Source organism: Notolepis coatsorum (assembly GCF_963971535.1).
Source record: "Notolepis coatsorum genome assembly, chromosome: 15".
NCBI lineage: Eukaryota > Metazoa > Chordata > Actinopteri > Aulopiformes > Paralepididae > Notolepis > Notolepis coatsorum.
Window position 1 is genome coordinate 29,662,736 of NC_140179.1, and position 12,184 is coordinate 29,674,919.

Sequence of the window (12,184 nt, forward strand, 5' to 3'; positions counted from 1 at the left end):
TCAGTAATCACAGACTCTTTAGATGACTCCAACTCCCATAGGATTGTGATAATGTAGTCCTGGGATAATATGCACAGGGACGTGCATTAGGATAGAAGGGGAGGATGTAACCCAGGTTTCGATTCATAACTATTTAGTCATAGGGACATAAATAGTTAATGCCATTGAATAAGAACATAAATAGTTAATGCAATTATGTAAGAACATTTGTGATGTCACAGTATGATGTTATAATAGAACATTCTAGAACATTTGTGATGTCATAATAGAACATTCTAGAACATTTGTGATGTCACAGTATGATGTCATGACCGAACGTTCTGTAACATTCGTTATGTCACCGTTTGATGTCATAACCGAACATTCTAGAACATTCGTGATGTCACTGTATGATGTCATAACCGAAACATTCTAGAACATTTGTGTCTCTATATATAGTCCACAATTCTCAGAACAGAGTTGTGCATCTTGAAACAGTACTGAACAGTACTGAACAGATAGATTAAACAACATAGACTGAAACCTGCATTTCTCAACCAAGGTGCCTTGCCTACCGTTTTGCTGTGGAAAGGCCAGGTTTTTCCAGCACCCCGTTCCACCCTGGGAGCAGTTCCAGACCACCCATCACCACGTGTGCCCACGCGGGACGAGGCGGTGTGCCGGACCGATACCAGATGCCGAGCCAACCCCTGAACCTCTCATATAGCTCAAGGCTAATGCCAGCCTGATGTGAATACCCCTGTTGCTCAACTCCTGTTACACCAACAGTCCGGTAGGATTGAACTGATTGAACTTGAACCATAAGAACTTCCAAGGATTGAACTGACCTATATCCTTTTCTGATACACAAACTGATTGAACGAGTATACAAGGACTTCGACCCCGTTCACCTTTTGTTATTTTGATATTGTATTTTGTAATTGATTTGATTTAATTTGATATATGGGTACTGATATTCTCCTATAAGAAGGGAGAATTAAAGGGTAAATACACCCAGTAAGATACTTGAACCACTGGTAAGATACTTGAACCATTGATATTTCTCCTATAAGAAGGGAGAATTAAAGGGTAAATACGCCCAGTAAGATACTTGAACCACTGGTAAGATTCTTCTCTAGCTTTTAGCTAGAGATAACCTCAGAGACGTCTGAACCAACCCTAATGTGTTGATCCAATCAACCTAGGACTTGATATCGAACTAACCCTCGCTTACACGCTCGGTTTGTGGGTCACGACTCACAACGGTTACAACCCGCAAACAATGACGCGCCAAGGAGGAAGTAGTCGCCGCTCGGGAAAAATGGCAGCGCACAGGTGTAACTTTACTGCCCTGGCGTTCATTGTTTGCGGGTTGTCAGTGTTTATTCTTGCAGACATCCAGGAAACGAGCCACGCTAGCGATACCGACACCGTTGTGAGTCGTGACCCACAAACCGAGCGTGTAAGCGAGGCATCGACAGCGACCGAAACAGAGGAGCAGACGGTGCAGTGGGAAGCAACCGAGGTTGTCGATGCTCCAGCAAATGACATAGAAGACGCTGCTGGAGATGAAATCCCGGAGAGACTATCGGTTCCGCTCGATAAAGACCAGTTTCAGGAAGAACTGGTCATCAGACCGCTGCATTCAGGTGATATTTATGCCAGCTTCCAGTTCCGCACCCTGTGGGACACCGACTTCATGGGAGGAGAGAAGGTCTCCCACTACCGGCTATTCCCCAAGTCGCTGGGCCAGGTGATCTCCAAGTTCTCTGTGTGGGAGCTCCATATCTCCTTCACCCAGGGCTACTGGAGGACCATGCAGTGGGGGCAGCCCATCCTGCCCTCGCCCCCTGGGGTGGAGCTGTGGGTGTGGTTCCAGGACACAGTCACAGATGTGGACGGTGCCTGGAAGGAGCTCACCAATGTCTTGTCAGGGATCTTCTGCGCTTCTCTCAACTTAATTGACTCCACCAACACTGTTCAGCCCAGTGCCTCCTTCAAACCACTGGGCGTAGCCAATGCGACAGACCACCGCTTCCTTCGATATGCCACCCTGCCGCGGGAAATTGTCTGCACTGAAAATCTGACGCCATGGAAGAAACTCTTGCCATGTGGCTCCAAGGCCGGCCTGGCCGTCCTGATGAAGTCGGAGAAACTCTTCCACAGCAGTTTCCACTCTCAGGCGGTGCACATCAGGCCTGTGTGTCAGGACTGGCAGTGCAGATCCACCTCCTGGGAGCTCAGGCAAACGCTGAATGTGGTCTTCGACCTGCACACGTCTGGCCAGGGCAAGCGAGAGTGGTCTCTGTTCAAGATGTTTTCTCGCACTCTGACTGAAGCCTGTCCCCTGGCCTCCTCCAGTAAAGTCTACATTGACATCACAGACAACCCACGGGGGGAGCTGTTTGAGTTGACACCGGCCACTGAGCTGCTGAGCCAGGCAGTAGTGCTGGGGGACAGGAGGACCTACTCTGTCTACGACCTCACCCAGCAGGCCACCTTCGGCTCCCTGCGCTCCCTCAACATGCTGCTGCGCTGGAAGTCCACTGACGGTGACATGCTGCGTCCCCTCCTCCACGGCGAGCGCTACGTGGCGGGTTATGGTCTGCAGACAGGAGAGATCCACACCCTGATGTACAACTACCACCCCTACAGGGCCTTCCCGGTACTGCTGCTGGACACGGTGCCCTGGTACCTCCGCCTCTACATCCACACACTCACCGTCACCAGCAAGGGCAAGGACAACAAGCCCAGCTACATCCACTACCAGCCCTCCAAGGACCGTCTGAGACCCCACATGCTGGAGATGCTGATCCAGCTTCCTCCCAACTCCGTCACCGAGGTCACCGTGGAGTTTGAGAGGGCGATGCTCAAGTGGACCGAATACACCCCTGACCCCAACCATGGATTCTACGTGGGGTCGTCTGTGATCAGCGCTCTTGTTCCCAGCATCGTTGCCATGGACACCAACAGCACACAGGAACAGCCGCTGTTCAGCAGCTTTTTCCCCTGTAAAGAGGAGTCCAGCTACTTCATGCGCATTTACACAGAGCCTCTCCTGGTGAACCTGCCCACCCCAGACTTCAGCATGCACTACACCGTCATCTGTCTGACCTGGACAGTGGTGGCCATGGGCTGCAGCTCCCTCTACAACCTGCTGACCTGCACCTTCCAGGTCGAATAGCCCAGCCCGGGACTAGCCAAACGGATAGCTAACGTCATACGCAGAATGAGGCCAGGTTTTTCCAGCACCCCGTTCCACCCTGGGAGCAGTTCCAGACCACCCATCACCACGTGTGCCCACGCGGGACGAGGCGGTGTGCCGGACCGATACAAGATGGCGAGCCAACCCACTGAACCTCTGATATAGCTCAAGGCTAATGCCAGCCTGATATGAATACCCCTGTTGCTCAACTCCTGTTACACCAACAGTCCTGTAGGATTGAACTGATTGAACTTGAATCATAAGAACTTCCAAGAATTGAACTGACCTATATCCTTTTCTGATACACGAACTGATTGAACGAGAATACAAGGACTTCCAATGTTATTTTGATATTGTATTTTGTATTTGATTTGATTTAATTTGATATATGGGTACTGATATTCTCCTATAAGAAGGGAGAATTAAAGGGTAAATACACGCAGTAAGATACTTGAACCACTGGTAAGATACTTGAACCATTGATATTTCTCCTATAAGAAGGGAGAATTAAAGGGTAAATACACCCAGTAAGATACCTGAACTACTGATGTTCTCTTGTAAAGAGGACGAGTTAAAGGGTCAATGTACCCAATACGATACTTGAATCCCATTGATGACATATTGATTATAGTTGAATCACTGATGGTTCTCCTGTAAAGAAAGATGGTTTAAAGGGTAAATTCACCTAATAAGGTATTTGCATTCCTATAACCTGGAATATTTCTATTGGTACTTTGTTTGTTTTACACCTTCAGAGGAAGAGTTTAAAGGAGCATTTCACCTAATAAGGTATTTGCATTCCCTGCACACTTAAAGGTTTAAATTAATATCTTTAAACATTTACCTATTGAAATGATAAACTGATATAGTGTTTACTAATGATAAACTAGAGCTAGAGATAACCTCAGAGACATCTGAACCAACCCTAATGTGTTGATCCAATCAACCTAGGACTTGATATCGAACTAACCCTCCCGAAAGGAGAGGTTACTGAAAGAACCTAAAAGGGATACTTCAAACCACTACTTGTACTTTACGTCTGTATGTATTATTACTGTCTAGCTAGCCCGCTTTTAATTAAAACACTGGTCATTGTTTTATTTTTTTTTTCCACTTTTTCTCCCATTTTTCTATATTTTCTCCCATCCCAATTTCTCCCATCCCAATTCAACCCTCCCCTGTCACGGACGCTGTTTCTTGCCTCCCACAAGCCGGCTGCAATGTGGACTAAGTCATACATAGCACAAGTCCCCTCTGGTACTTGAGGTAACAGCAGTCGCATCTTTTCACCTGCGCAGCTCGATCTCTCAGTGGCGAGGAGTAACGCGTGGGAGGCTCACGCTGCCCCCGACACTTCCTGATTCTACTGCGCAGGCGCACCAACCGACCTGTAGGAGTCGCTGTCCACAACGCCCGATCCCCACCCATCAGTTTCCCACCCCCTAATACGGCCAATGTGTATTAGTACGGACGACCAGCTAAACTGAAAGCAAATGTGGAGCGCTGGGCTCGAACTGACGAGCCCAGTGTCTCCAGATTTCGAGGCGAGCGTCTTGCCCACTACGCCACGTAGCCGCCCCAACACTGGTCATTGTTATAACTCTGTCTCTGGTCTACTATTCTTTTAATTGTGCATATTACTCCTCCTCATTCGAACCTAGAACTGTGCCCGTGGCGAACAGCTGTTACTGTTAGTGACACAAGCGCTACATTTGTTTACCCTTGTGTTCAGTCTGTCTTGATTTGATTCATTTGAATGGAGAGCAAAGAAAGAGGTGATTGGATTACAGGCAGTTTCAGCTTCCATGGACATGAACGTGGCGAAGTCTTCAAACCTGGGAAAATCCTTTCCCTCCCTGAGACACGCTGTCACCTGCCGGTTCCAACTTGAGGCCATCCACTCTGGCAGCTTCCGTATTAACTTTTGATTTTCCTCACAGTCGTTTAGGATATTTAAACCCTTTACATGGGGCATGGCCTGCACACAGGCGTTTAAGTAATCTGAGAAGGTCCTCAGCCCTTCCGCATTCTTATGCTGTATTTTTGGCCAGGTGGATAGCTTTTCTCTAAAGGCCCTTTGAATGATGAAAGGTTGGCCGTACCTCTGGTTGAGCTTGCTCCAAGCGTCACCGTACGCTTCGCTGTCGCTGCGATAGAATGTCCCTTCTAGGCATTTGTTAGCTGCGCCACCTACATATCTCTTGAGGTAGTGCAGCTTGTCGGCAGGGGAAATGTTTTTACCATCTATGAGAGACATAAATGAAGACTTCCCTTCAACATAGTCAATTGGATTGCCATTAAACACGGTAGGCTCCAGCATTGGAAGTCTGTTAATAGCAATGCTGTCCTGGATAGCCTGTGCTAGGCAAATTACATCAGCAGGAGGAGATGGAGGGGCAGCTATGCGAGGGTGCATTGTTGCAGGGGGGTTGGAGCTGAATGGCAGAGAGACATGGGCAGACTGAACATCAGACTCCTCTTTCACTTCTCTGTCGTAAAATTCAAATCTTGCTTGGGCAGCCTTTAAGTCTTTTTCAACTTGTAATCTTTCCAATTCGGCCTTGTGTTCATCAAATTCCTTCCTGTGTTCTTCCTCTAAAGCTCTGATATTTTCCTTTTGTCTCTTTTCCTCCAATAGCATCTTATATTCAGCCTCCTTTGCAGCTAACTCTGCCTGCTTCTGCTCGCTTGGCTGCAACATTTGAGTGTATGGAATAATGCCAGACAGTTCTGAAGCAGAGGAACTAAAAATGGACCGGGCATAGTGAGGCTTACTTAGCTCACGCAAGCGCTGTCCTTCATGTTCTGCATCGTATTCTCCATTTACACCAGTCAGTCTCTCATTCAGTATTTTGACAATGTCACTCGTTACTGCTGCACAAGCATCAACTTTGCGCCTTAGCTCAGTGTCAGGCGTGCCGTGGACTCTCAGTTCATCATATAATTTCATGATGTCAAATTTCCTTTTTTCCAAATTGTCTGCAAGGTGTGCTAATTGATTATCTGTTATGTCAGATTTTAGGTCTTGCCGTGTTTCATGTGCTTGGGCTTTCCACTGTTCATAAAGACTAAAAAGTCTCTTTTCCCGTTTGTTCTGTTCATCTTCACGGTAAACTAGCATTTTCTCCGTTGGCATTCGCACTCTTTCTGACAGCCTAACTAAGGGCGCTTTCACATATAGTTTTGGTGGACTCGGTGCGGTTCTGGTGGTGAAGTTGCAACATTGTTGCATTCGTCATTTGGTTCGTCTGCATTCACATTGCAATTTGTCAAGCGCACCAAACTTTCTGAACAATGTCACGCGGTCGAAAAGGGCGCTCGTCTATTGGACACAATGGAGAGTGGAAATACCTCCCCTTCAGGAAGTGAAATCCGCAAAAACACAAACAGCCGCAAGAAGCGTGATAGTAGAAGAGACGTGGCATTGATCCATCGTTCGATTATAACCCATTACCGCCATCCTCTCGCTAAACAACTTGTACACCTCGTTGTTTTTGTGTCCACAAGCAGCTGTTTTATTTGGTCTTCTGCCCATATGTCGATCAGGGCTTTCACTTCATCATTCGCTCCCAAGTCTGTCCACGAGACATGTTTACAGTGTGCTTGTTTTGCAGTGAATGCCACGCGCCGCGGTGTTTTTTTCTTCCTTCTACAGTATAGGTGTATCGGCGCAGCAGCAGCGTCTTGGCTGGTCGGTAGTACTAGGTGTATCGGCGCAGCAGCAGCGTCTTGGCTGGTCGGTAGTACTAGGTGTATCGGCGAGCAGCAGCGTCTTGGCTGGTCGGTAGTACTAGGTGTATCGGCGCAGCAGCAGCGTCTTGGCTGGTCGGTAGTACTAGGTGTATCGGCGCAGCAGCAGCGTCTTGGCTGGTCGGTAGTACTAGGTGTATCGGCGTGCAGCAGCGTCTTGGCTGGTCGGTAGTACTAGGTGTATCGGCGCAGCAGCAGCGTCTTGGCTGGTCGGTAGTACTAGGTGTATCGGCGCAGCAGCAGCGTCTTGGCTGGTCGGTAGTACTAGGTGTATCGGCGCAGCAGCAGCGTCTTGGCTGGTCGGTAGTACTAGGTGTATCAGTGCAGCAGCAGCGTCTTGGCTGGTCGGTAGTACTAGGTGTATCGGCGCAGCAGCAGCGTCTTGGCTGGTCGGTAGTACTAGGTGTATCAGTGCAGCAGCAGCGTCTTGGCTGGTCGGTAGTACTAGGTGTATCGGCGCAGCAGCAGCATCTGGCTGGTCGGTAGTTCTAGGTGTATCGGCGAGCAGCAGCGTCTTGGCTGGTCGGTAGTACTAGGTGTATCGGCGCAGCAGCAGCGTCTTGGCTGGTCGGTAGTACTAGGTGTATCAGCAGCAGCAGCGTCTTGGCTGGTCGGTAGTACTAGGTGTATCAGCAGCAGCAGCGTCTTGGCTGGTCGGTAGTACTAGGTGTATCAGTGAGCAGCAGCGTCTTGGCTGGTCGGTAGTACTAGGTGTATCGGCGCAGCAGCAGTGTCTTGGCTGGTCGGTAGTACTAGGTGTATCGGCGAGCAGCAGCGTCTTGGCTGGTCGGTAGTACTAGGTGTATCGGCGCACAGCAGCATCTTGGCTGGTCGGTAGTTCTACCCAAGATGCACAGTTTATCAGGTGACTTCCTATATTTGGTCCGCGTTTGGTCCGATGAAGCGAACCGAGACCTATGTTTTTTGGCGGACCAGAGTTTGCGTGTTTGGTCCGCACCAGAGTTCGACTGCGCATTCACACCACCCCAAAAAAGCGGACTATCGAATTCTGGTCCGATAGTCCGGACCAAACAGCTCTGGTGTGAAAGCACCCTTAATCTGCATCATTATCTTCCTCATACAGGTCAGCAAGATTTGTTTTGTTTTCTCTTGTCTGACAGCTTGTTCTGTTTCTGTTTCGGGCATTTCTCTGTGCTTTTGAATTAGTCCTACCTTTTGGCGAATTTCAATCTGTTGTTCCATAATATCCTGTGTCGCGCAAAATAGCACCAGATCCATCCATTCCTTGACTTTTTCCGTTGCTCCATTTATCACAACCGCTTCAACTCAACGCTGCTCAGATCCCTTTTGTCCGTAAAAGTAGTCCTGTCCATCCATAAAAGTGTTCCTTTAGATCTGTAATGTACTTTTTTATTCATGGAAGTCCTTTTCGTTGTAATCTCCGTTAAAGAGTAGACGGTTGGTTGTAATCTCCGTTAGAGAGCAGACAGTTGATTGCCGGTTGGAGAGGTGAATCTCTTACTGTAACGGATCCCAGTATATTGAGTGGCTTATAAACGTACTGATGGTATAATCACTGTAACTGAGGGGTACAATTCCCTGACTGTATTGTTAGATATGATATTTAATACCACTACCTCATGTACTTTAACTTCTGGCCACCCAGTACAAGATATAAGTATGATGAACACTTTCCCACCTGATGAAACGAACCAACACAAATGTACCAAATCGAAAGTTTAATACAGCAAAGGGTGTATACAACGATCACTTAATTACATTTATGATTTGAAATATGGAATATGCACTTTTATGGCAAATGAGTATTCGTAGGTAAATCAACATTGAATGTCCAATCTCTGGTTGCGCAGGGAGTAAGTATACAACCTGGAATATTTAGGAAAACGATAGCGATGGTACTTAAATGATTATAGCTGGATACACTAAGGGGGGGGGGGGTCCCGCTGGTTGTAAGACAGTAGGAGGGGGGGGGTTAGAGAAGCCGCTGGCGGTATCCCATCTGGCCGACGGTGTCTTGGGAGAATCCAAAGTCTTGGACACGGTGCCCACAGAACCTCGGGCCGCAGACGAATACAGCTGGACCCTCTGTGGAACGGTATCTGCCGGTCCACAACGGAGAGACGTGGTGCGACCTCACGTGTAGAGCGCCGCCTCACCTGGAGTCCTCTCCGGGGGGTAATTCCAACACTCGGCAGTGTTGGCCTTTATCCATGGAATAATCAAAGCACACAAAGCATAATCCAAGAGCCGTGGAAGGCTCGCCGTCGTCTGGGTAGAGTAATCCAATATACAGGTCCAGTCGCTCTTGGCCCGGAGCTCCTCGGATGCAATCACCACTAGGGGTCTGACCAGCCTGGTTAAGCGTCCAGATAACGTCAGGAACGATGGGGGTACTGATAACTGTAGAACTCGAACCGAACGATGCACCATACATAAATAGACTATTATTAGCTTAATAGAATACGTCCAACTCGACGGTATGGTGCCAAACTATGACCATTCAACTATTAATCTACACGATATCTCAATGCCTATTCTGGGCCAAGTAGGCCTTACTACACCGCACGTGCGTCGTGGGGAGGCTTTTGCGTCTGTCACTCTGTTGGAGGGTAAAGAACTGGACTAAAAGAAAATTCTACTTTACGAGCGCCATATATATATGCGCTATGAACAAATAGTACCATTCGTATTTCGCCCGGCATATTACTGCGCGGAACCGGGGGTTGCCTCGACATGTTAGGCGGCACGATTGAACTTGGACCTAGGGGTATGGCAACCTGGCGCCAGGTTCTCGTCCAATGGTAGAATGAAACTATTATGGGCTGTTTAGTAGAAACGGGGATATTCAATGCATATTGTACAAGGAATATACAGGGGATATCAAACGATATACAAATACAATTAAATATATATATATATATAAATAAATATACATATTCGGTTTAATCTGATCCTTCACAACAGCCGCCCCCTAATTAGTCCCACCTAATTAGCTAAGCAGAGACAGATTAACCGCACTGTCTTCCACTCAAGGTCCGCTGTAAGGGTCAGTCAACTCACAAAGTCATAGGGTCATGGTCATCATCGATAGTATCTGGGAGTCGGGGCAGTTCTATGAGCCTCGCCACGGGACGTGTGTAGGTGCGCCCTTGGACGAGTACTTCAGCTGCTCGGACCTTGCCATCGGCACCGGTGATCACTTTGCTTACGCGGCCAGCCGGCCACATAGCTCTGGGGAGTGACTGGTCAATAATCATGACGACTGTTCTTTCTGTCAAATTGTCTCTCTCTTTTACCCACTTCTGGCGGGTCTGTAGAGACGGTAGGTAGTGAAGTAGGAAGCTGCTCCAAAACTTGTCAGCTAGTACTTGGCTGTACCTCCACATTCTTCGGCCGTTCGCTTCTTCGGGCCTGTACATTGTCTGGGGTAGCGCGGGGTCCAGCCGCCCCATTAGGAGTGTGTTGGGGGTGACTGGGTCGACATCTGCTACATCACTGGAGACGTAACCGAGGGGCTTTGAGTTCAATACTCCCTCGATCTCCGTGAGGACTGTCATTAGGACTTCCTCTGCCACAGTCTGGGCTCCGAGTACGGCATACAGGGCTGTCTTTATAGAACGTACTTCTCGTTCCCAGATTCCACCGAAGTGGGGTGCGTTCGGGGGATTAAACTGGAAGTCAATCTGGGCTGGAGCAAGGTGGGTCTTAAGTTCTGGGCCCATAGCTTGGAAGCTCTCTCTCAGCTCTCTTTCTCCGCCTTTGAAGTTGGTCCCGTGATCAGACAACAATGTAGACGGTTTTCCTTTCCGTGACATGAATCTCCGGAAGGCCATAAGGAATGAGTCTGTGCTCATGGTCGGAAGGAGCTCGATATGTATCGCTCTGGTGGTCATGCATTTGAATACAATACCCCACCGCTTCTCGGTGCCTCTTCCTCTCTTTATATACAACGGGCCAAAACAGTCCATGCCTGTGGAGTGGAATGGCTTGTCGCCGATTCGGAGGCGACGGGGGTAGGTCAGCCATCCGTGGTATGCTGGGCTGCGCGCGCCACTTACGGCAGTCTAGACAGGTTCGCTGGAAGCGCCGTACTGCTTCTCTCCCTTGCAATATCCAATAACGACGTCTGATCTCCGCGAAGACTCTCTCTGCTCCTGTGTGGTGTACATCCTCGTCGTATTTCTTTATGATCAGCTCTGTGACCTTGTGTCGGCTGTTCAAGACGATCGGGTGCTTAATGTCATCTGGTAGATCGGGGGCTCTCCGCAGGCGACCACCCACTCTGATGAGATTATGTGCGTCACTCTCTGGTGCCAGGTGAATCAGTCTGCTGTCTGATGGGACGGGGTTTCCTCCCTGTAGACAGTCTAGCTCATCGGGGAACGAGTCTCTCTGGGCTCGTTGTAGTAGAAGAAGTTCTGCTTCTTCGTAGTCAGCTGCTGACATGTCAGTGGTGGACTGAATCTCTGGGTGGTGCCGCAGGAATGTTCTTTGTTGCGCACTCTCTAGGGTAATGCAGTCATCTATGTTGGGGTCTGTGGAGGCGACAGTGCTCAGTCCACAGAACATAGGCTTCTTGTTCTCAGCCTCCTCGTTACTTGCTTCCCTCGGGGTGGGCGTAGGCCAATCTCCTTCCGGGAGCTGGAGGAATGCTGGTCCGTCACTGTAGATGTTGCGACGGGTTAGGTCATCCAGGGACATTCCCCGGGTGATGACGTCAGCTGGGTTGTGTTTGGTATCCACATACCTCCAGCTTGCCTCTTCTGTTAATTCTTGAATCTCTGTGACTCTGACTCCCACGAAGACTTTGTATCTGCATGAATCAGACTTAATCCATGTGAGTACTGTCGTGGAATCTGACCACAAGATTGTTCTATGCACCGGAATGGTGAGTTCACGTTGGATTAACGTGGCTAGATGCGCTCCTGCGAGGGCTGCGCAGAGCTCTAGACGTGGGATAGATTGTTGCTTACGTGGGGCTATTCTTGAGCGGGCCAGTATGAAAGCAGTGTGTATCTCTCCTCCCATCTCTTGGGCACGCAAATAGGCAACCGATCCGTAGGCTACTTCGGAGGCGTCGCTGAAGACGTGTAGCTCAATCTCACATGTCTCTGGCCTCACTGTGGATGGGAAGTAGCTGCGGCGTATATTGACACCTGGGAGTGAGCGGAGTTCCGTCTCCCACTCTCTCCATGTTGAGGCAAGGTGTGCGGGTATTGGGTCGTCCCAGCCCTGGTCCTTGTCCCATAGTGCTCGTACAATCATCTT

General features: G+C 49.0%; 1 protein-coding gene across 1 annotated transcript; it reads left to right on the forward strand.

Moving 5' to 3' along the window:
• Positions 1 to 1,534: 1,534 nt before the first annotated feature.
• On the forward strand, positions 1,535 to 3,163 carry LOC311241437 (GPI transamidase component PIG-T-like; the record flags this gene model as incomplete). The annotated part of the gene is made up of 1 exon (XM_084330266.1): positions 1,535 to 3,163. The coding sequence occupies exon 1, from the start codon at positions 1,679 to 1,681 to the stop codon at positions 3,161 to 3,163; it is 1,485 nt and encodes a 494-aa protein (XP_084186392.1). The 5' UTR covers positions 1,535 to 1,678.
• Positions 3,164 to 12,184: the final 9,021 nt, after the last annotated feature.